Source organism: Aureococcus anophagefferens, assembly GCF_000186865.1.
Source record: "Aureococcus anophagefferens unplaced genomic scaffold AURANscaffold_1, whole genome shotgun sequence".
Classification (NCBI taxonomy): domain Eukaryota; class Pelagophyceae; order Pelagomonadales; family Pelagomonadaceae; genus Aureococcus; species Aureococcus anophagefferens.
In genome coordinates this window covers 700199-722464 of record NW_008705561.1, presented here as the reverse complement: position 1 = coordinate 722464, position 22266 = coordinate 700199, and the positions used below count along the sequence as shown (strand labels likewise).

Sequence of the window (22266 nt, the reverse complement as noted above, 5' to 3'; positions counted from 1 at the left end):
TAAAATCAACCGGCGCGATGGAGCCGCTTCCTGAGCCGCCGCCGTCGCCGGCGGATGCCATCCTGAACGTCTGCCGGCAACTGGCGGACGAGAAGATCACGCTGGCCGAGGCCGTCGCACACGCCGCGACACAGCGCGCGTCGCTGGACAAGCTCGACGCCGAGCTGCTGAGCCGCCTCGTCGGCGCGCTCTGCGACGGCGCCGCGGCGACGCAATCGCCGAGCGACGGCCGCGACGCGCTGGCGCTGGCCGTGGAGTGCTGCGCCGTCGACGGCGTGTCCGCGCGGCGCTGCGACGCGCGCGCGCGCGGCGGCTTCGCCGGCGAGGTCTGCCGCCAGGCGGCCGCGCGGCCCGAGGGCGCGGCCTGCCGCGACGTCTTCCGCGCCTTCGGCGCGCTCGTCGCCCAGGGCGGCGCGCCGGCGGAGCGGCTCGCCGGCGACCTCGGCCCCGTCGCGCGGCGCGCGGCGGCCGCGCTCGCCGCCGAGGCCGCGGCCGCCGCGGCCGGCGCGCGCGCCGCGCCGCCGGGCCTCGACAAGCAGGCCGCGCCGGCGAAGCCCCGGCGGCGCCTCGGCCCGTCGCGCGGCGGCGCCGCGGCGGCGAAGGCGCCGCCGAAGCCCGAGTTCTTCGACGCGCTCGACGCCGTCGCCGCGGCCGCGCGCCTCGCTCCGAACGCGATGCTCGCGCACTGGCGCCTCTTCCTGCCGGCGTCGCGCCGGGGCGCGGCGCCCCTCGCCGCTATCGCCGCCGCCCACGGCGACGCCGCGGCGCGGAGGCGCGCCTGGCTCGCCGTCCGCGCGCTCGTCGAGGGCCCCGGCGGCGTGCGCGTCGTCTGCGCGCGCGCGGGCGACGCGGACGCGAGGAGCGACAGCCGCTTCGGCCCGGCCATCGTCGCGACGATCGGGGCGCTCTACGACGTCGCGGCGGCGCGCGCGACGGCGGAAGACGACGGCGACGTCCTGGGCGCGGTCTTCGGCGCCGCGCAAGGGTTAGCGGCGAACGCGGCGCCGTCCGACGGCCCGGCCTTCGAGGCGCTCCTCGCGCTGCTGAAGCGCGGCGCCGACGTCGCCTTAGATGATGGGAAACACGCGGCGCCGCGGCGCGCGGCGCTCGGCGCGCTCGCGGCGGCGCTCGCCGCGGGGTTCCCGGCGACGCGGCGCGCGTGCTCGGGCGCGTGCGACGGCTTCGGCATCGCGCGGCGCCTCGTCGCCGCGTACGCGATGTTGCCGGAGGCTTTGCGCGGCGACGCCCTCGCCTGCGTCGCCGCCGCCGCGCGGCACCACGGCGACGTCTTGTCGGCGGAGTCGGGCGCGATCTTCGCCGCGGTCGAGGCCGCGTCGACGGAGCGGCTCGAGGCGCCGCGGTACTGGGCCGCGGCGCTCCTCGAGGCGCTGTGCTTCGATCTGGAGGACACGACGCTCGCGGACAAGCTCGGCGCGGACCCGGCTATGGCGGCGAGGCGCGTCGCGGCGTCGTGCCGCGACCCGTCCGCGCGCGTCCGCGGCGCGGGCTGCCGCGCGGGCGCGCTTTTGTTCCCGGCGCTCGACGCGCGCGACGCGTCGACGACGGACCTCGCGCGCGCCGTCGCCGACGTCGCCGCCCGCGACGCCGACGCCGACGCCGCGGCGGCCGCGTGCCGCGCGCTGGGCGTCGCGGCCGCGGCGTACGCGGGCGGGGATCTGGTGGACACCGCGACGGCCGCGCTCGCGCGGCGTCTCGACGGAACGCACGCGCTCGTCGTCCGCGCCCAGGCCGCCTTCGGGCTGGGCTGCGTCGGCCGGGCGCTCTTCGAGCGTCCGGCGCCGCTGTCGACGAGCGCGCGGGCCGCGGCGGCGGCGGCGGCCGGCGCGGTGTTGGGCGCGCTCGGCGACCGGAGCTCCGACGAGGCGCCGTCCGTGAAGGTCGCCGCGTCCGCGCTCCGCGCCGCGGGCTACCTCGTGGCGCTGGACCTGTCGTTCCACGGCCTCGCCGACGCGCTCCTGGCCGCGGCGGCGAGCGCCGTCGACGGCGCGAACCGGAAGACGCGGCGCAACGCGTGCGGCGCGCTCGGCGTCGCGGTCGGCGCGCTCGACGACGGCCGCTTCGCGGCGGCCGCGGCGCTCCTCGTGCGCTTCCTCGCCGTCGGCGAGAACGACGGCGACGACGGCGCCGACGACCGCAAGGCGCTCGCCGCGGCGACGCGGAGCCTCGGCGGCGCCGTCGGTCGCCTCTCGGGGGGCCTGTTCGTCGACGCGCTCCGCGGCGCCGTCACGGCGCTCCGGCGCGCGGACGGCGACGGGCCCTTCCCCCGCGCGGCCGCGCCGGCGGCCGCCGGCCGGAGGCGCGGGTCCCGCGAGCCGCGGCGGCCCGACGAGCCGCGGCAGCGGGCCGCGCTCTTCGACGCGCTCGGGGCCCTCGCGGCGGCGCTCCTCGAGGCCGCGGGCGCGGACGCGCTCGTCGCCGCGGACCTGGCGCACCACCTCGACTTCCTCTACGTCTGGCTCTGCTCGCGCGTCGCGGACGGGGGGGACCCGAGTGCCGTGCCGCGCCTGCTGGACAAGCTCGCGTCGGCGCTCGCGGCCGACGGGGCCCTCGCGGCGACGCTCGACAAGTTCGCCGCGCGCGCGCGGCTCCTGCGCCGCGGCGCCTGCGACGACGACGAGGAGCTCTAATTCGTTCGCGGCTAGGGCTGCGCGAGGGTGATCTCGAGGAAGTCGGCGAAGAGCGTCGACGACGCGGACTCGAAGACCGCGTCGTGGAGGAAGCGCTCGAGGAGGAAGCACTTGAGCGCGAGGTAGTCGCGGTCGAGGCAGCGGAACCAGCGCTGGCGGCGCCGGAGGCAGCGCCAGGACCAGAGCGTGTTCTGGTAGTCGTCCTTGTCCAAGGTCTTGCTGATCTTGTCGTGGAGCGCCGTGAAGTGCGCGAAGCGGCGCCAGAGGCCGAACGTCACGGCGCCGAGCCGCGCGACCACCAGATACTCCGCGTGCGACTTGCCGCCCTTGCGCACGATCTGGTACTTGGGGATGCGGATCATGATGGACGTCAGCTCGCCGCAGCAGTCGCAGCGCCAGGACTTGGTCACGGACGTGCCGAAGGGCGACGACTCCCGGAGGAGGAGCTGCGCGCCGCCGACCTCGACCGGCGCGCGGTCGCAGACTAGAGCCCGCCGCCGCTTCGAGTTCGAGTCGGACCGCGCCTCGCCGCCCGACGCCTGGGAGTTGGCCAGGTTCTGGGCCCAGAGCTCCTCGAACTGGCGCCGCTCGTGCGCGGGCTGCGCGGGCCGGCAGCCCGCGGTCGAGTGCCACAGCGCTTGATTGGCTAGACTGTCCTCGAGCACGTAGTCGGGCGTCTCGCGGTTGGACAGGGCCGTAGCGTCGAGGCGGTAGGCGCTGTCGCCGGGCGTGCCCTCGCAGTCCTTGTAGAAGCCCCAGCCGCCCGCGTCCGACCTGGGCAGGACAAGAGTGCGAAATTCCCAACTTCAAAGGCTCCTCTCTCGGCCGGTTTCCACTCGTTTCGGCTGACTTTTGGACGAGCGATCATCTCTCGGAATGGTCTCGAAGCGTGGATGCTGTTTCCAGAACGGGCGCGCGCGGAACACTCACGTTGAAGCGACGTTGAATCACCCTTGTCCTGCCCTGCGTCCGACGTCTCGCTCTCGCTCTTGCTGAGGCTCGGGTGCATGCCGAGCGACGAGCCGCGGCCGTAGCGCAGCACGTGCTCGGGGGCGTGCGAGATCTCCTTCAGCGCGTTCTCGAGCTCCGCGGGGCAGACGCCGAGGGCCGGCGCGGCGTCCGACGGCGCGCTCCGCGCCGCGGCGGCCGCGGCGACGGCGGCCGCGGGCTCGTCCGGCGCGATGCCGCCGCGCGTCAGCGTGCGCTTCAGGCCGCCGGGCGCGGGGGGCGCCGCCGCCGGCTCCGGCGACGCCGGCGCCTCCTCGGGGGCGTCGTCCCTCGGCACCGCGAAGAAGAGGGGGTCCGACCCCCAGCGCAGCTTGTGGAGCGCGCACATGGGGTCCGACGTCGCGCCGCCGATCTTGAAGGGCAGGTGGCCCGCGCAGGCGACGGCCATCGCGTGCGGCCCCGCGTCGTCACGGCGCTGCGCCGCTCTCCGTACGACTGAGTGGAATACCGGCTGTGCGATTCTGGTGCGCTTTTCTCTCATCCAAATCGATGTCATGCCGTTCAGATATGCCGTTCAGGGCGACGGTGAAGCGAGTTGTCCCCTGTGGATTTGATGCGACTCATCTCGAGATCATGCGACGACTCGTCGTAGCTTTTTTCGCGGCCGCCCTCCCGGCGTGCGCGTCCGCAAAGGACACGACGGTCTTCTACAACGTCTTCTACGACGTCTTCTACCACGTTATCATCCCCCTTTGCTGCGTCAGCTCGTAACGTTATCATCCTTCGCCGCGCGGCGCGCGCGGCGCGTCCTTTTCGGCGCGGCGAACGCGCGTTTCCTCGGCTTTTTCGCGGCGTCGCGGAGGGGCGCCGCGGCGCGCGCGACGAGCGCCGCGGCGACGTCCGCGGCGAAGGCGTCCGCGGCCTCGGGCCGCAGGAGCGCCGCGGCGATCAGAGCGCTTGCGACGGCGTCCGCGTCCGGCAGCAGCGCGCCCGAGACGGCGTCGGCGGCGACGACGACGGGCGCCGTCGGCAGGTCGTCGTACTTGGCCGCCTTCTCCGCGAGGGCGCGGTCGAGGGCGCCGCCGTCGCCGCGCGCGAGGACCGTGACCTCGGCGAAGCGGAACGCGTCGCCGTCTCTCACGGTGACGTCCACGCGGCGGTTCAGCGGCCGCGCCTTCGCCGGCGACGGCTTCAACAGTTCCGGCGGCACGAATCCGTACAGCGGCGCGTCGGCGCGGACCTCGGCGCCCGGCGCGGCGGCGCGCGCGGCGGCGGCGACGACGCGGACGACGGCGTCGTGGCGGTCGCGCCGCGCCGCGTCGTCGCGCGCGTGCGCCTCGACGAGCGCCGCGGCCGCGGCGGGCGCGAGCGCGTCGGCCGCGCCGGGCGCCGCGGCGGAGAGCGCGTCCGCGGCGGCGAGCGCGTCCGCGGCGACGAGCCGGCGCGCGGCGAGCTCGGCGGCGAAGTCGCGCGACCAGCCGAGCGCGCCGGCGGCGCCGACGAGGAACAGATAGCGCATCAGGCCATCGGGGGCCATGTCGGGGGCGCGACGTCGATGAGCGCCTCGACGAAGTCGTTGAGGATGGCGAGCTCCGCCTCCTCGTTGCGGGGCATCAATTCGCTGACGTCGTCGTTCTCGTCGATCTCGCTGAAGGAGTCGAGCTCGGCGCCCGGCTGGTCCGGGGCGCTCTGGTTTACGCCCATTGCAGCGACGCAGCCTGAGACTTTGCCAGTGCAATGCGGCTTCAACGAGCCCTTCAACATCCCTCCCGACGCCGTCAAAAACACGCCCACTTAGTAGTACTTGAAGATGCCCTCCTGCTTCTTCTTCTTCTCCTCGACGCTGTCGCCGTCGCTGTCGCTGTCGCTGTCGGCGCCGTCGCCGCCGAGGGCGTACTGGGAGTCGTCGAGGTCGTCGTCGCCGAAGGTCGTCTTCTTGTTCGAGGGCTTGGCGTGGACGTCGATCTTCAGCTTGGGCGGCTTGGGCCGCGTCGCCGCGAGGCGCGGCGCGTTGGAGAGCGCGTTCCACTTCTTGACCGCGCTGTCGGCCTCCTCCTCGTGGTTCGCGTCGAGCTCCGGGTTCTCCTCGACGTCGTCGGGGATCTTGTCCATGCCGAGCTTGTCGCGGAGCACGTGGTAGATGGCGCCGCGGCGCACGGACGACACGTCCTTGACCTTGATGTTCGACTCGTAGCCGCTGCCGCCCGCGCAGCTCACGACGCACCGCTTCGCGCGGACGTCGTCGGGGCCCAGCTCCACGCGCCACTTGACGCCGACGGCCTCCCAGAACTGGAGCTTCTGGCCCGGCGACTTCTTGTGCGTGCGGTCGACCCAGACGTCGAGCTTGACCTTGGTGTCGCCGACCTTGGCGATCAAACGCTTGATGCGCTCGGCCTCGCCGACGACGGCGTCCTCCTCGCCGGGCCGCGTGCGCCAGAAGATGGGCACGATGACGACGTCGTGCACGGTCCGCCCGGCGGCCTCGGCGGCGAGCTCGTCCTCCGCCTCGCGCTTCCGCTTGAACTCGTTGCGCCCTTTCCCCGCGAACTCGCGCTTGCGCCACGCCGCGCCGCCGCCGGAGCTCGCCTTGGCGCCGCTGTTATTGGGCTTCTTCGGCTCGGGGGCGACGCCCGCGGCGACGTCGCGCTTCCGCTTCTTGCGCTCCTTCTTCGTCGGCGCGCCGGCGGCCTGGCGCAGCTTCGCCGCGGCCTGCGCCGCCTTTTGCTTCTCGCGCCGCGCGAGCTCCGCGGGAGTGAGGGTCTTGGTGCTCATAGGTGCTGAGGCGATTACGAGGCGTCGCGCGTCGACACCGACGCGCAGGACCTCGAGGCTGGGCGGAGCCGAAGCACCTCGAAGCTCGCCAGAGGCACTTTGCCGTCAATATAGCAGCCCGCAGCTAAGTTGAAGGCGCTCGTGGCATGAATGGCAGCCCTCGTGTACGAGAACACGGCGCTCTCGTCGGCGGACCTCCAGACCTTCATCGTCGACGGCTACCTCGTCCTGCCGCCGGACCCGGCCGTCGACCACGGCGCCATCTTCGCCGAGCTCGACGCGCTGCGCCTCCCGTCGTCGCCCTTCGCCGAGGGCAACCTGGGCAACAACGTGCTCCCCGCCGTGCCCGAGCTGCTGCGCGTCGCGGCATCCCCCGCCGTGCGCGGCGCCCTGGAGGCGATCCTCGGCGCGGGCTACCTCCTGCTGCCGCACCGGACCGCGCACCGGTCGAACGAAGCGCCGCAAGCGTGGCATCGCGACTACTTCGCCGGCGAGCCGCGGCCCCACAGCGCGGCGCCCTACCACGCGCAGCTCTTCTACTACCCGCAGGCCGTGCCGGAGGCGCTGGGCCCCACGGAGGTGCTGCCGCGGTCGCAGTACTACGGCAACGACGACCCGGACGGCGCGTCGGAATTCTCGAGCGCGCGCGGCCTCGTCGACGAGTGGGGGTTGACGCCCCGCAAGCTCGTCGTCGAGGCCGGCGCCGTCGCGCTCGTGCACTACGGGCTCTGGCACCGCGGCGGCGCGAACGCGACGCTGGGGACCGAGGACGAGCGGCCGCGCTACCTCGTCCGCCTCGAGTTCTCGCGCTTGGCGCCGCCGGCGCCGGCGCCGCGGTGCCTGGCCCGCGCCTGGCCCGCCGACGACCGCGGCCTTCGATCGCTCTGGTGGTTCGTGTGGGATTGGCTCGCGTGGAATCCCGACGAAATGAGAGATGCGCAGACAGTTTTCCCGGCGCTAGAAGGCGAGCCCGAGCGCGTCGCGCTCGCTGCCGCCGCCGCGGCGCTGGCGCGGCCCCAGCCAGAAGGATACGCCGCCGTGTGTGACCCCAGGAGCAGGACCCGGGCGTTGCGGCGCATGTCCGCGCAGTCCGCCGAATGGACGGGCGCGGTCGTTCTCCCAGCTCTCCTCGCGCGGCGCGACCACCTGTCGGAGTCGCCGGCCCTCGTCGTCGCCCTCGGCCGCATCTGCGACGGCGGCGGCGGCTCGCAGCGCAACCGGACCCTCGCGGCGCTCACGCTGCGGCCCCTCGCCGAGAGCCGCTCCGTCGACGTCGCCGTCTGCGCGGCCGAGGCGCTCGGCTGCCTCCGCGGCGTGCCCGAGGCCGCGGACGCGCTCCTCCGCGCCGTCGAGCGGCGGCCGAGCGACGACGCCCGGGTCGCCGCGCTCCACGGCCTGCTCCGCCACCTGCCGGCGCTCTCGACGGCACATCGAAAACGCTTCCGGGCCGCGTGCGTCGCGTGCGCGGGCGACGGGTCCCACCGCTACGTCGCGGCCTTTGGCTGCGAGGGCCTCCACCGGCTCCGCTTCCCCTTCGACGCCACGCCGCCGCTCCTGCGCTGGGACCCCTTCGGCGGCCGCGGCTGGTAAATTAAACTCATCGCGCGGCGTCCAAGGCGATGATGACGTGGTGCTTCTCGATGGCGAGGCGCACGTCGACCGCGTGGTCGAAGGCGATCTTCTTCAGCTCGCCGATGGACAGCTTCTCGAGGGCGTCGTGCTCCGGGATGCCCGGCGCGACGTATAAAGCGCACTTGTTGCGGATCGCGGAGAAGGCCTCGGCGTCCTTCTTGCACGCCTCCAAGCCGAGCACCGCGCCGTACAGCTCCAGGGCCGACTTCTCGCCGGCTTTCGTCGTGGGCGCCGGCGCGGCGAGCGTGAGCTGGATCATGGTCTTCGAGTAGAGCATGCTGTGGTCCGCGTGGACGTTGGACCGCACCATGGCCGCCGTCTCCGACAGGTCCTCGAGGCAGGCGTCGGCGCCCTTCTCGCCCTTGTTGAAGGCGTCGAGCGAGTCCTGGGCCTCGTCGAGGGAGCTCGGCACGAGCGCGTGCGCGTAGCACGCCGCGTGCATCGACGCCATGGCGTTCGAAGGACGCCGCCAACCGATCGATCGACGCGCCGGGCGCGGCGCGGGCTGCCTCGACGACGCACTTTTGGCCTACTTGCTCAGCACGTTGAGGCAGCTCTCACGAGGCCGGCCCTCAACTCGCACACTCAGCCTTCCGTCGTCGACGAGCTGCAGTCGCGAGCCATGGCTCGGCGCGCCGTGCTCGCGGTCGTCGCCCTGTGCACGGTCGTCGGCGGCCTCGTCGCGCCGCCCGCGGCCGTCCGGCGCGCCCGCCGCCACGAGGCCATCCTCACGGTGGGCACGCCGCTGCGCTGGCCCGACGCCGTGGACAAGCTGGCCTACGTGCGCGAGCACGGCATCGCCCAGTTCATCGAGATGATGAAGCGGAGCGATGCGCTCGACCGGTCCGACGAGCTGCTCTGGGGCGACGAGCTCGAGTACGCGGTGCTCCGGGTCCACGACGATTTCGCGCGCGCGTCGCTCCGGGGCCCGGAGATCCGCGACTGGCTCATCGAGAAGGAGGACCTGCACGCCTACCGCACGGAGGGCTGCGCCTGGATGCCCGAGTACGGCCGCTGGATGCTCGAGGGCACGCCGCGGCGGCCCTACGGCGGCTACGCCGCGGACTTGGTAAGAGTGGAGAGGAACATGCGGCTCCGGCGGCGGCGCTTATTGAGCGCGCTGCGCGACGACGAGATCTGCCCGACGCTCGTGACCTTCCCGGGCTTCGGCGTCGGCGACTTCTGCGAGCTCGCGGACGGCACCGTGCCGCCGGCCGGCGGCGACGTCGCGCGGTCCGCGACGGTGCCGGACGCGGCGATCCACCCGCACCCGCGCTTCGCCGCGCTGACGGCGAACATCCGCGACCGGCGGGGCGACGGCAACGTCCACTTCGCGCCGCCGCGCTTCGTCGACGCGGAGACGCCCGCCGACGCGCCGGCGACGATCGAGGGCCTGGACGCGATGGCCTACGGCATGGGCTGCTGCTGTCTGCAGGTCACCTTCCAGGCGCGCGACGCCACGGAGGCGCGCTACTGCTACGACCAGCTCGCGGCGTTGGCGCCCGTCATGCTCGCGCTGACGGCCGCGGCGCCCGCGTGGCGCGGCGCGCTCGCCGACAGCGACGCGCGCTGGGACGTCGTCGCGGCGTCCGTCGACGACCGCACGCCGTCGGAAGCGGGCCGGGGCCGGTCGCCGGCGGACCCGCGCCTCGTCGCCGGCGGCACGCGGCCGTTGCCGCGGAGCCGCTACTCGTCGATCTCGCGGTACGCGTTCGAGTGCGACGCGGGCGGGCAGGTGAAGCGGTTCTGCGACGTCGACGCGCCCGTGGACGCCAAGGCGCTGGAGACGCTGCTGGCGGCGGGCATCGACGAGGCGCTGGCGCGGCACGTCGCGCACCTCTTCGTGCGCGACCCTTTGGTGCTCTTCGAGGGCATGGTCGAGGAGCTCGACGACGCCGTCGCGACGGACCACTTCGACAACCTCCAGTCGACGAACTGGAACACGGTGCGCCTCAAGCCGCCCGTCGGGCTGAACCCGGAGGGCGAGCCGGGCTGGCGCACGGAGTTCCGGCCCATGGAGGTCCAGCTCACGGATTTCGAGAACGCGGCGTTCTCCGTGTTCACGGTGCTGGTCACGCGCGTCATCCTCGCCTTCGACCTGTCGCTCTACGTGCCCCTGAGCCGCGTCGACGCGAACATGCGCCGCGCCCAGCGGCGCGACGCCGTCAACGTCGAGAAGTTCTACTTCCGGCGCCAACTCGCGCCGACGGAGAACGAGCAGAACAAGTTCAACAACTGCTGCGGCGGCGAGGACGACGACGTCTTCGAGGAGATGACCTGCGCGGAGATCATCGACGGCAAGGGCGACTACTTCCCGGGTCTGGCGCCCCTGGCCTACGCCTACCTGGACCACATCGGCTGCGACCAGGGCACGTTCGCCCGCATCTCCGACTACATCGAGCTCGTGCGCAAGAAGGCGCGCGGCGAGGCCTGGACGGGCGCCAAGTGGATCCGCGAGTTCGTCACGAACCACCCGGAATACGCGCGGGACAGCGTGATCTCGCCCAAGGTCGCGCGGGACCTCGCCGTCGCCGCGCACGAGGTCGGCGTCGGCGCGCGCGACGCCAAGGCGCTCACGGGCGGCGTCGCGATCAAGCCCGTCAGCGCCGACGGCGCCTGGGACACGAGGCTGTCGCCGGACAAGATCCCCACGGCCGACGAGCGGAAGAAGCTCCTCCTCAAGTACGCGAAGCGCGGGCCCTTCGAGGGCAAGTTCGACCCCGTCTTCTGGAGCTAGGGGCGCGCGCCCGGGGGGGGGGGTCGTAAGACCATCTCCCGCTAAGCAAGGAACTACCCCCTGCCGCCTCTGGTTACGAGCGCTGAAGGCGCGCGCGTCGACCGCCTCAAGCGCCGCCCCGCTGCCGCTCAAAGTGCGCGCCTACGGCCGCGCTTGGGTTCGTCGTGGGTTGAACGTTGAGGCCCTTCAAGTTTTCGGCTGTGAGATCCTGCAGGAGCTTCACGTAATCACCGCACGCTGACTTGTTGCACGCGGCTTGATCCACGAGGGCCATCACGGTGACACCAGAGCCGCGCTTGCTGTGCGCGACCAGATGGAGGTCTACTCGCGACACGATTCGCGTCGCCGGCCCGCCGCAGCACCCACAGCGCCAATCGTCGCGCAGAGCAAGCTTCGCACCATCATACTTGAGGACTAAATCATCCATGAGCCAGCTGCCCTTCGTCTGATCTGTCCAGTCGCGAGCCGTCGTCTTGCTCTCGATGGCCTCCTTGAATTCGTACTTTGTCTCACGCTTCCCGTCTCCTTTCCCGTCGTTGACCGTGCCCTGATAAGATAACTTGCACCGACCCGTGCACTCGCGTTTGTGCTCAGACCAGTGCGATCGCTGACACGTCGGACCGCAGTAGAATTCGCGACGACATGCCGAGCACGACGAAACGCCGGGCTTGCCGCAGACCGCGCACAGCTTCGGGGTCGTCGTCGTCGAGGCGGGCCCCGTGTCCGCGGCGTCGTCCGGCATCGTCGAGGTCACGCCCGTGCACCCCCCTAGTCCGCCTGAATGAGCCCCGAAGGTCACGCCCGTGTCCGCGGCGTCGTCCGGCGGAGAAGACTTAGTCGCATCCTTGGTCGGGCGAACTCGTCGACTCTTCTTACCCATTTTTTCAAGGCGTAGCTGCGTCCTTCTCGAGCGGTTTTATCGCGGCGCCAAAATGTCCACAGCCACCAAAAAATTATTAAATTTGCAAAGCAGAGTCGCCAAGACGAGTCAGTCTCGAGACCGGGCTCCTGGGCGAACCAGAGAGCCTGCTTACACCCCGGCGTGTCTACCCGAATGTCTTCTCGAAGTCGGCCTTGAGCCGCAGGATGGTCTCGTCCTCGGACGTTCGCTACGATACGAATTTTAGCGCAGGGGCGCGGCGTCGGCGATGGCCGCGAGGGCGCCCTTGGGCACCATGCCGCCCGGCGCGATGTGGGCGGGAGGCTCGGCGACGCCGCCGAGGTCGACGGGGAGCGTCTCCTTCGGGATGTACTTGAGGAGCGTCGTCGCGAAGTCGTCGCCGAGGATCGCGACCTTGGACGCCGTCGTCTCGTTGAGCAGGGGCTTCACCAAGGCGTACAAGCTCGCGAAGATCCAGGGCGCGCGGACGATGAAGACGTGCTTGAGCCGCTCGGGGTAGTTGGGCTCGCAGACCTTCATCATGGCCCCGAAGGCCGGCACGCCGCGCACGTGGCGCGCGCCGAGGCCCCGCATGTCCATGATGATGGAGCAGGACGTCTCCAGCGTGCCCCGGTCCGCGCTCAGGCCCCGCAGGGTCGCGAAGCAGGCCTCGTTGAGCTTCGCGCAGTGCGCGACGAACGCGTCCCTCCCGACCTCGCGCTCGATGCCGGGGATGTCCGACGCGCCGAGGCGCAGGAGCTGCACGGGCAGGCCGCTCCGGTCGCCGCCCCGCAGCACGCCGTCGGGCCACCAGGCCTCGAGGAACGCGTCCTCGGCGCCCCGGGGCTTCGCGACGAGCGCGTCGATGTTCGAGGACGCGCGCCACGCGCCGTGCGCGAGCAGCATGGCCTCGGCCTTGGCCACGTCGCCGTCCCGCGCCCGGAGGAAGCGCACAAGCGTCGCGTCGTCCGTGAGCCAGCCGTGGGTCGCCAACGAGTCGTCGTCCTCGACGCGGCTCCGGAGCGCCTCGACGCCGTCGCGCTCGCGGCGGCTCAGCGGGTCCGGCCCGCCGCGCCGCGGGCTCCCCGGCGCCTGCGCCGGCGCCGCGGCGCGCAGCGCCTCGGCCCACAGGCCCGCGATGTGGCCGTCGGGCGCCCGCACGGTCAGCCGCGCGGCGCCGTAGGTGACCGTGATCTCCGAGTCGGCGCCCTCGTCGACCTGCGCGGACGTCGACCGGTGAGTTCAGAACTCTCTCGCTCGGTCGCATCGACGTTGATTCGGCTGGTGTGCTCTCGTGGAGTTTTGGAAGCGTCTGGTCCAGACCGTTCACATTGAAGTCGGATCGAAGACGCGAGTTCCGCGCGGCCGTCGACGGCGGTCACGTCCGAGAGCGCGACGGCAAACTTGACGCGCCGCGGCGCCTTCTTGCGGTCGCCGCGGCCGCCGAGGTAGGCCAGGTGCGTCTCCGAGAGCACGAAGTAGCGCTGCTGCCAGCGGCCCTTGCTGCTGAGCTTCTCGAGGGGGCCCTCGCGCGCGCTCCGCGCCTCGTCGCATCCGCACGCGGCGCCGAGGCGCTCCATGGCGCCCGTCGACTCGGCGCGCAGGGCGCCGGCGTCGTTCGCCGGGCCGTCGCGGTCGCCGCGCGGGCTGCCGCCGGGCGGCGCCGGCGGCGCGCCGGCGGGCACCTCGAGGGAGCCCAGGGCCACCTCGTAGCCGGCCTTCGTCGGGATGCCCGACCCGCGCACGACGAACCACGCCGCGACGAACAGCGACAGCAGGAGCAGCAGCCAGGTCACGGCCTCCATCGCGCGATGCGGGCAGCCACTCTCTCGTTAAGTTGTGCGAGGCTGCCCACGTCGCATTGCTGGAATGAATCGCGCACTTCCCAGGCCAAGGGGTAATAAATAGTCTAGATTTATATCCCCTTGCCCAGGCGCCGATACGGCCGCAAGTTGAGCGTCAACCTTACCCTGGGGTCGCAATCGCGATGGCTCGACGATTTTTTGTACAACTCGTCGTCGCTGCGAGCGCGCTCGCCGGCGCCGCTGGCGCCACTGCGCGCGGTTCGGATCGCCGCATCGCGTTGCACCGCTACGCGACGCGACGGCGCTGCGCCGGCGGCGCGACGGCCGAGGAGGAGGAGGAGGCATCGCCGGCGGAGGCCGCGGCGGAGCCGGAGGCCGCAGCGGAGCCGGAGGCCGCGGCGGAGCCGGAGGCGCCGGCCTACGACGAGGCCGCCGCGGACGCGTTGATCGCGCGCGTCGCGGCGTCGACGCCGGCCGCGCCCTGCGACTTCGGCGCCGCCGCCTTCGTCGCGGCGTCGTGCCGCGACGCGGCCGCCGTCGCCGCGGCCGCCGAGAAGCTCCGGAGCGCGCACGACCTGCACCTCGCGACGCTCCGCGCGGAAGCTGCGTCCCGCGAAACTGACACGATAGTCACGAACTCGTCGCAGGCGCCGGCGCGCTCGCGTCCTTCGCCGCCGCGCTCGCGGACCTGCCCCGGCCGCGCGACGCGGCCGACGTCGCGGCGCTCGCCGTGGACACGGAGCTGGACTTCGTCGCCGCGGCGGAGGCGGCGGCGCCGCCGGCCTTCCGCGCGCGCTGGTCCGCGGACGCCGCCATCGCCGCGCTCCGCGACGGCGTCGCCGCGATCGTCGAGGACGACCTCCGCGAGACGGACCTCGACTTCGACGACTCGGAGCTGCCGACGCGCCTCGAGCGCCTCGGCGCCTTCGCGAAGCGCCACCGGGGGCTCGCGCTCCGCGCGGGCAGCCTCGCGCTCAACGTCGTCCAGGCCCGCGTCGCCGTCGCCGCGGCCCGCCGCGCCGCGGAGAAGCGCGACGACGACGTGCCCAAGTTCCCGCTGTTTTAAACGGGTGGTTATGGTTGTTTTGCCGTATCGTGTGCGCGCTTCTGCGCCCTTCAACTTGTCTCGTTGAAGCGCCCAAGACAGAACCACGGCTTCGGAATCTCTTCGGACGATCCGAGCTTGGGTTGAGGATTGCCTCCTGCCTTGTCTAGTGTCCAGCCCGGCAGCCATGCTCAAGTACGCTTGCCTTCTCGCCACCGCCGCGGCCCTCCGGCCCTCCGCTCCCGTCGGTGCGTGAAAATCCTGCCGCAAACCCCGCGCGCGCGCCGCCGCCAGCGATCTGCTGCGAGCGCCGCTACGCTGCAAGGATATGCGGCGCGCGCGCCCCCGGCACGTACTGAAATAGCACCGTATGCGTCCCGTAGGCACGCGGAGCGGCTTCGGCGGCCGGCGGCTCCAGGCCGACCTGTCGCAGCTCCGCGACGCGTCGTTCGAGAAGACGACGGCCGCGAAGATGACGACGTCGATGCCGCCCTTCCTCAAGAAGCTGGGCATCGATAAGCCCGAGGACGCGGTCCAGATGCTCAAGGACAAGGCCGCGGACCTCGACGTGAGCTCAGCGACGGCCTTCGCGGAGAAGAACCTCGACATCGTCAAGGCCAAGCAGTCGGCCGCGCTCGTCGACGTCGCCGCCGCCGCGGCCTGCGGCCTCCTCTTCGCCGGCGTCTACGGCGCCGTCGTCTTCGCCCTGGGCTGGTTCGTCGCCGCGCCGCGCACGGCGGCCTACGACGCGGACAGCGACGACTACACGTCCTGCATCGAGTCGACGCTGCCGGGCGCCGTCGTCGGCGGCCTCATCGGCATGCTCCTGACGCTGAAGATTTTCAACCCGCTCACGGACGTCTTCGCCGTCCTCCTCCTCGCCATCTTCACCGCCGGCGGCCGCGGCGGCAAGCTCTACCTCGACTCGAACAAGATGCCCGCCGTCGACGACCTCACGAACGTGAACGTCGGCTCGCTCAAGTGGCCCGAGTTCTAGGCTCCGGCGCCCAAGCAGCGCGCATCATCATCTAAGAAGAGTGTGATACGTACGAGCAGCAAAAACAAAATTAGGAGAGGCCCGGCCTACTTGGGCCGCCAGCCGAGGCGCCGCGCGATGAGCGGCGTGCACACGAGCGTCAGGATTGTCCGCGGGATGCCCGTGAGCGTGATGGTGAGGCCGTAGGCGATGAGGAGCGACGACGCGCCCGGCGTGAGCACGTCCGACGTGTCGAGGCCCGTGGCGTCGTGGAACATGCTGAGCAGCGCGGCGACGTCCATGCCCGTCGACACCGCGTAGTAGAAGCCGCCGAGGACGATGACTTCGACGCCGATGTGGAATCCCAAGGCCAACGGGCCGTAGGCGTAGAGGAGCCGCTTGAGCTGCTCCGAGTAGCTCAGGTTCCTCTCGGCGACCCACTCCGCGTGCTCGCCCTGCCGCTCCCTCAAGTCGTCGACGCGCGCCTGGCCCCGCTCCTTCAAGTCGTCGACGCGCGCCTGGCCGCGCTCGCGCAGGCCGTCGACGCGCGCCTGGCCGCGCTCCCTCAAGCCGTCGACGCGCTCCTTGAGGTCGTCGACGCCCGCGCGCACGCGCTCTCGACGCGTCGGCGCGTCCGAATCGTCGCCGCCGCGGCTCGGCCCGCTGGGACTCGTGCTCACGCATCGCTGCGCGAGATATCGATCGCGCTGGTCGAGGCACGCGAGCGGCCGAGCGCTGACGTGGACGGCGCGATGCTGGACGGCGCGATTCTGCAGGAATCTGGAGGCTCGCAGCGAGCCCGGCGACGCCGCGCGTCGCACGCCGAGTCTTAGCATCGTTTGAGGCGTTACACAGCTACGTTGCTTACGCCTCGCGCGCGGCGAGGACCGAGCACATTTCGAATCTCCATGCTGCCATCGGCAGATTATCGGCTCGCTCAAAAAAACACCACAGCCTGTGGCAGGCGCGCAGCCGACATGGCGGCGCTCGAGGATGCGCGCGTCCCGCTCAAGGCGGCGCTCGAGGATGCGCGCGTCCCGCTCAAGTACTACGTGTCGCCGCGGGAGACGGCCCAGGAGCGCGTCGGCGGCGCGCTGGACGAGCTCGCGAAGCGCCACGCGCTGCTTGAGGTGGAGCGCGTGAGCGAGCCCGGCGACGCGGACCTCATCTGGCTCAACACGCCGTCCAAGGCGGCGAAGGCGGCCTGCCGCGACTGCGCGCACTACAACCACGTCGCCGGCGCGCGGGCGGCCCTCGAGGACAAGTGCCGCATGGGCGAGCTCCAGCGGCGCATGGGCGAGCGGACCCTGAGGAGCGAGACGTTCGCGGATCGGGGCGCGCTCCGCGCGTGGGTCGCCAAACACGGGCCGGCCCTGGACGGGGGCTGGGTCGTCAAGGACGCGACGGCGAACTCGGGCGTCGGCCTCTGGTTCGCGGCGTCGCCCGGCGACCTCGCCGCGCTCGCGGCCTCGGACGCCGTCGACGCGCGCGGCGAGGTCGTGCTGCAACAGTACCTGGAGAGGCCCATGCTCTGGCGCGGGCGCAAGCTCCAGTTCCGCGTCTACGCCGTCTGGCAGGGCCGGTCCTGCTTCCTGTACGCCGGCGCCATGGCCCAGGTCTGCGCGGCGCCCTACGCGGCGCCCGTGGCCGGCGAGGCTCTGGCCGGGACCGCGCACGTCACGAACGTCTCCGTGAACAAGGACGCGGACGAGGCCGCGGGCGGCGCCTTCGTGCCCGAGCGGCCCATCTTGGACCTGGCGGCGGCCCACCCGGCGCAGTTCGCGGCCATGAAGCGGGTCTTGCGGTCCCTGAGCCGCGCGTGCGCTCCGGGCCTCGCGCCGGCCGCCGCGGGGCGGAACCGCTTCGAGCTCGTCGGCGTCGACTTCCTCTGCGACGACGACGCCGCGGATCCCCACGCCTGGCTCGTCGAGTGCAACTGCCCGCCGAACAGCGCGGGGTCCGCGGCGGAGGGGCCCATCGAGGCCTTCCACCACGCGTTGATGGTCGACGTTTTGGACCGCTTCGTCGTCGGCGGGTCCGCGCGCGGCCGCTGGGTCGCCGTCGACGCCGGCGCGCCGGACGTCGGGCCCAAGGCCTTCAGCGAGCGCTTCGGGCCGTCCCTCTTCTGGAGCAAGTTCGACAAGGCGTCGCAGCGCGTCGCCGCGGCGGCCTACGGCGGCCGAAAAGACGCGCCGCCGCCCGCGGCGTCGACGGCCGTCGCGGCGCGGGCCCGAAAGCGCTTCGCGCTCTACGCTTCGACGCACGGGTCCTCCTTCGACGGGTCCTGGGCCTTCTTCGAGAACGCGGGCGGGTCCCAGGTGCCCGCGGCCGTCGCCGACGCGTGCGCCGGCGCGTTAAACGCGCGCTGGCGCGACGAGCTCGGCGCCGCGGCCAAGGAAAGCGCGCGGGCCTTCGCGGCGGCCTTTCTCGGCGCCTCGGGCCCCTGCTTCTTCGCGGCGAACGCGTCGACGGCCCTCGACACCGTCGCGCGCGCGCTCGACGGGCCCTGGCTCGACGGCGGCGCGATCGTCGTCTGCGACGCGTCGCACGAGGCGAACGTCGTCCCCTGGCTGCGCCTCGCGGCGGGCCGCGAGCTCCGCACCTGGCGCGTCGACGGCGCGGCGGGCGCGCCGGACCTCGCGGCGCTCGACGGCCTGCTCGACGACGCGGTGCGAGTGGTCGCGGTGCCGCACGCGTCGAACGTTACCGGCGACGTCTACGACGCGGCGACGGTCGTCGCCAAGGTCCGCGCCAGTTGCCCCGGCGCGCTCGTGATCGTCGACGGCGTCGCCTACGCGCCCCACCGCCGCGCCGACGCCGCCGGGCTCGAGGCGGACTGCTACGTCTGCGCGTTCCACAAGGCCTTCGGCCCGCATCTCGCGGCCGCGGCGCTGAGCTCGCGATTGATCGACCGCGTCGCACGCTTCCCGGCGCCGGGCGCGGGCGCGCGGGCCTTGGAGGTCGGCACCGTGTCCGCGGAGGCCTGCGCGGGCGTCGCGGCGCTCCGGAGCTACGTCGAGGCCGCGGCCGCGGACTCGCGGCCGTGCGACGCGCTCGACGACGCGCTCGACGCCTTCTACGAGGGCGTCGCGCTCGCCGAGGCCGCGCCGCTGGCGCGGCTCCTGGCGTTCCTGGACGCGGCGCCCCGGGCGACGGTGCTCCGGGGCGCGGGCGCCGTCGACAAGCTGCCGACCGTCGCCTTCTCCCACGCGAACCTCGCGCCGGCGGCCGTCGTCGCCGAGGCCCGGCACCACAAGATCGCGCTGCGCTGCGGCGATTTCCTATCGCCGCGGCTCCTCGACGCCGTCTTGCCCGCGGACGCGCGGCCCGCGGGCGTCGTCCGCGTCTCGCTCGCGCACTACAACACCGTGGCCGAGGTCGACCGGCTCTGCGCGGCCCTCGAGCGCATGGAGAAGTGGTAAGGTTTTCTGTTTTTTTTTCTTTTTCTCGGACTCAGCCATGCTCTCCGTTCGCGAAGGGCTGCGCTAGGGCTGCGCGGCGCGAGCCGCCTTGAACTGTAACTTGAAACTTCAATCGATTCTTTTGGTCCGGGCTCACCGCCGCCGAAGAGTGTCGAGACGGACCCAGGCCCCTCGCAGCGCAGCGCACGCCGACGACCATGGCATCGACCCTCATCGTGGAGAACGCGCCGGCGAAGTCGCTGGCGTACGCGAACCGCGTCTACCTGCACCCGAGCGATTTCGCGGCCTTCAAGAGCGCGTCGCCGGCCCAGGGCGTCGCCGACGACTGCTGCCTGCTGCTGCTGCGCGGCGGCGGCGGCGACTGGGTCTTCGCGGCGTCGGCCTACCCGACCATGGCCGCGGGCAAGCTGGGCATCGCGTCCGTGCAGCGGCGCACGACGGGCCTCGAGATCGACGCGGCCGTCGAGGTCGCGCCGTTCACGCCGACGCTCGACACGCTCCTCGGCAAGCTCCGCGTGAGCATCGCGCCCTTCAAGGCCGACGCGTCCGCGGACGTCGACGCCGCGGAGGTCGGCGCCTACTTCACGCGCGAGTTCGGCTGCCAGGTCTTCGCGGTGGGCCAGCAGCTCGCGATCGCGTTCAAGAAAAATGCTCTGATCGCGACCGTCGAGGGCCTCGACTTCGGCGTCGGCGACCTTGAGAGCGGCGGCCGCTTCGGCCAGGTGGTGCCGGGCGTGACCCAGGTCCTGCCCTTCAAGGAGCGCGACGACGACTACCCGAACTTCCAACTGAGCAACGTCGCTGACGAGGGCGCGGCGGTCGACCTGAAGCGCGCGGTCAGTGAGATCGACTGGAAGTTTCCTTTGAAGAAGCTCTCGAAGTTTGGCTTTATCATGTTTTTTATCCAAACCATGGAACGTCTTTGGGAATATCTTTTACCCGCTCGAAAGGCTCTTCCGGGCGATTTCTTTCTCGGGATGTGTTTCGCTTTCCTCCTTCTTGAGATCAAGGAAAAGCCGCGCGCGCAGTAAAGCCCCGCTGCCGCGCCGCGGCCCGCGCGCGAACCTCCCCGGTGACATGCCCCCAGTAAGACTCCCGAACCACGAACCCCGCGCCGTTGGTCGGCGTGGAGACCCGTCCCACTTTACTCGCGCATGAGCGCCTCGAACGCGTCGAGCTCCGCCTGCTTCGCCGGGGAGACGGCGTCAGTCGTGTAGCGGAAGTGGGGCTCGTTGGCGTCGCGGGGCGGCGTGTAGAGGCCGAGGGGCGCGAGGCGCGAGGACCGCTGCTGCTTGAACTCCATCTGGCCGGCCTTGCGCCAGTGGACCGCGTCGGGCCCGTCGGCGATGCGGAGGATGCGCGCCGCGGCGAAGATGTGGACGAGGGGCGTGTCCGCGCAGAGCCCCGCGGCGCCGTGGAGCTGCATGGCCTGGTCCGCGATCCGCTGGAGCGTCGCGGGCACCAACGCCTTGACGATGGAGAGGAGCTGGCGCGTGTGCGCGTCCGTGTTGCCCTTGGCGTCCATGAGGTGCGCCGCCTCGCGCACGAGGTGGCGCGCGGCGTCGATGTCGCCGCGCGCGCGCGCGACGTCCTCGAGCACGCCGTCGCGCGCGGCGAGCGGCTTGCCGAAGGCGACGCGCGACTCGGCGCGCGCGCACATGAGCGAGAGCGCGCGCTCGCACTGGCCGATGGCGCGCATGCAGTGGTGGATGCGGCCCGGCCCCAGGCGCCGCTGGGCGATCTCGAAGCCCTTGCCCGGCTCCCAGAGGACGGAGTCTTTCGGCACGCGCAAATCCTCGAAGACCATCTCCATGTGGCCTTTGGGGGCGTCGTCGTCGCCGAAGACCGTCAACGGCCGCACGAGCCGGATGCCCGGCGCGTCCATGGGCACGAGGAGCATGGACTGCTGCGCGTGGGGCGGCGCGTCCACGTCCGTCTTGCCCATGAGGATCATGACCTTGCAGTGCAAGGAACCGGCGCCCGTGATCCACCACTTGCGGCCGTTGACGACGTAGTCGTCGCCGTCGCCGCGGATGTCGACGCTCACGTTCGTCGCGTCGGAGGACGCGACGTCGGGCTCCGTCATGGCGAAGCACGACCGGATTTCGCCCGCGAGGAGCGGGTCGAGCCACCGCCGCTTCTGCTCCTCGGACCCGAAGCGCGCGATCGTCTCCATGTTGCCCGTGTCCGGCGACGTGCAGTTCGTCGCCTGGGCGGCGAACTCCGCGTGCACCGACGTGCCCATGATCTCGCAGAGGTCCGCGTACTGCAGGTTCGTCAGGCCGCCGCCGTACTTGCCGCCGACGAGCGCGGCCGTGTCGGCCGGCAGGAACAGATTCCAGAGCCCCGCGGCCTTGGCCTCGCGCATGAGGTCGATGATCAAGGGCGGGTGCGTCCACTCGCTCGTGCCTTTGCCCTGGGCGTGGCACTGCTTCAGGAACTCGACCTCGTTGGGGTAGATGCGCTCGTGCATGAACTCGAGGAGCGTCGCCTTGAGGGCGCCGAAGGCCTCGTCGGAGACGCCGCCGGCGGCGGCCGGGGCGGCGGCGGGCAGGGCGCTGAAGGACCGCGCCGCGCGCGCGACCGTGCTGCCGCGGGAGCGAGTCGCCGCGACGGTGCGCGCGAGCAGCAAGGCATGGGCGGCAGCCATCGCGCCCCAGCTCTCTGCCACAGCAGATCCACTCGCCGACGATGGCCAGCCTTCTCGCGGAGCTGGCAGTTGACAGCGACAGCGACGCGTCGTCCGAGGCGCCGACGCGGAGCCGACGGCGGCGCGCGACGGCCGCCGACGACAGCGCGAGCGCGTCGGACCGCAGCGACGAGGAGGCCGAGGCCCAGGAGGCCCAGGAGGAGGAGGAAGACGACGACGACGACGACGACGGCGGCGGCGATACCGACGACGCGGACGAGGAGGACGACGAGGAGGAGGAGGACGGCGACAGCATCAGCGTCGAGGCGGAGCCGGCGCCGCCGCGGAAGCCGAAGAACCCGGCGACGGTGCCGCGCGGCGGCGTCTTCTACCTGCACGACGAGCGCGACGGCGGCGACGGCGCGCCGGCGCCGGGGTCGTCGAAGCGCGCCGCCGAGGCGCGCCTGAGCGGCGCGCCCGTCGACCCCGCGGACGGCCCGGACGCGCGCCGCGAGCTCGTCGACGTGTCGCGAGACTCCGGCGGCGGCGGCGGCCGGCGCCGCAAGGAAGAGGGCGGCGGCGACGAGCGCTGGTGCCACGACAAATTCGAGGAGCTCGTCGCCGCGGAGCCGAACCCGCCGCCGCCGCGGGCCGCGCCCGCGGCCGGCCGCGGCGCGCGCGGCCGCGGCGGCGGCAAGGGCCGCGGCCGGGGCAGGGGCAGGGGCCGCGGCAAGGGCCGCGGCGGCCGCGGCGCAGCTCCGAACGCGGCGAC

The 22266-nt window shown here is 72.5% G+C and overlaps 7 protein-coding genes across 7 annotated transcripts; 3 read left to right on the top strand and 4 right to left on the bottom strand.

The window, feature by feature from the left end:
• Positions 1 to 2659: 2659 nt before the first annotated feature.
• Positions 2660 to 4044, bottom strand: AURANDRAFT_60531 (hypothetical protein; the record flags this gene model as incomplete). Its single annotated transcript, XM_009034001.1, has 2 exons — positions 2660 to 3422; positions 3590 to 4044. The coding sequence occupies 2 exons, from the start codon at positions 4042 to 4044 to the stop codon at positions 2660 to 2662; spliced, it is 1218 nt and encodes a 405-aa protein (XP_009032249.1).
• Positions 4045 to 4356: 312 nt separating this feature from the next.
• Positions 4357 to 6368, bottom strand: AURANDRAFT_60530 (hypothetical protein; the record flags this gene model as incomplete). Its single annotated transcript, XM_009034000.1, has 3 exons — positions 4357 to 5049; positions 5148 to 5244; positions 5401 to 6368. The coding sequence occupies 3 exons, from the start codon at positions 6366 to 6368 to the stop codon at positions 4357 to 4359; spliced, it is 1758 nt and encodes a 585-aa protein (XP_009032248.1).
• A 2254-nt stretch (positions 6369 to 8622) lies between these two features.
• Positions 8623 to 10737, top strand: AURANDRAFT_19032 (hypothetical protein; the record flags this gene model as incomplete). Its single annotated transcript, XM_009034497.1, has 1 exon — positions 8623 to 10737. One exon carries the CDS (start codon positions 8623 to 8625, stop codon positions 10735 to 10737), a length of 2115 nt encoding a protein of 704 aa, XP_009032745.1.
• Positions 10738 to 11950: 1213 nt separating this feature from the next.
• On the bottom strand, positions 11951 to 12583 carry AURANDRAFT_12165 (hypothetical protein; the record flags this gene model as incomplete). The annotated part of the gene is made up of 1 exon (XM_009033916.1): positions 11951 to 12583. A coding segment is annotated over one exon (633 nt), but the record flags the coding sequence as incomplete, so codon positions are not given.
• Positions 12584 to 13604: 1021 nt separating this feature from the next.
• On the top strand, positions 13605 to 15464 carry AURANDRAFT_60527 (hypothetical protein; the record flags this gene model as incomplete). Its single annotated transcript, XM_009034498.1, has 3 exons — positions 13605 to 14029; positions 14053 to 14481; positions 14861 to 15464. 3 exons carry the CDS (start codon positions 13605 to 13607, stop codon positions 15462 to 15464), a joined length of 1458 nt encoding a protein of 485 aa, XP_009032746.1.
• Positions 15465 to 16420: 956 nt separating this feature from the next.
• AURANDRAFT_60526 (hypothetical protein) lies at positions 16421 to 18865 on the top strand (the record flags this gene model as incomplete). Its single annotated transcript, XM_009034499.1, has 1 exon — positions 16421 to 18865. One exon carries the CDS (start codon positions 16421 to 16423, stop codon positions 18863 to 18865), a length of 2445 nt encoding a protein of 814 aa, XP_009032747.1.
• A 1144-nt stretch (positions 18866 to 20009) lies between these two features.
• Positions 20010 to 21515, bottom strand: AURANDRAFT_19300 (hypothetical protein; the record flags this gene model as incomplete). The annotated part of the gene is made up of 1 exon (XM_009033999.1): positions 20010 to 21515. One exon carries the CDS (start codon positions 21513 to 21515, stop codon positions 20010 to 20012), a length of 1506 nt encoding a protein of 501 aa, XP_009032247.1.
• Between the last annotated feature and the right edge of the window lie 751 nt (positions 21516 to 22266).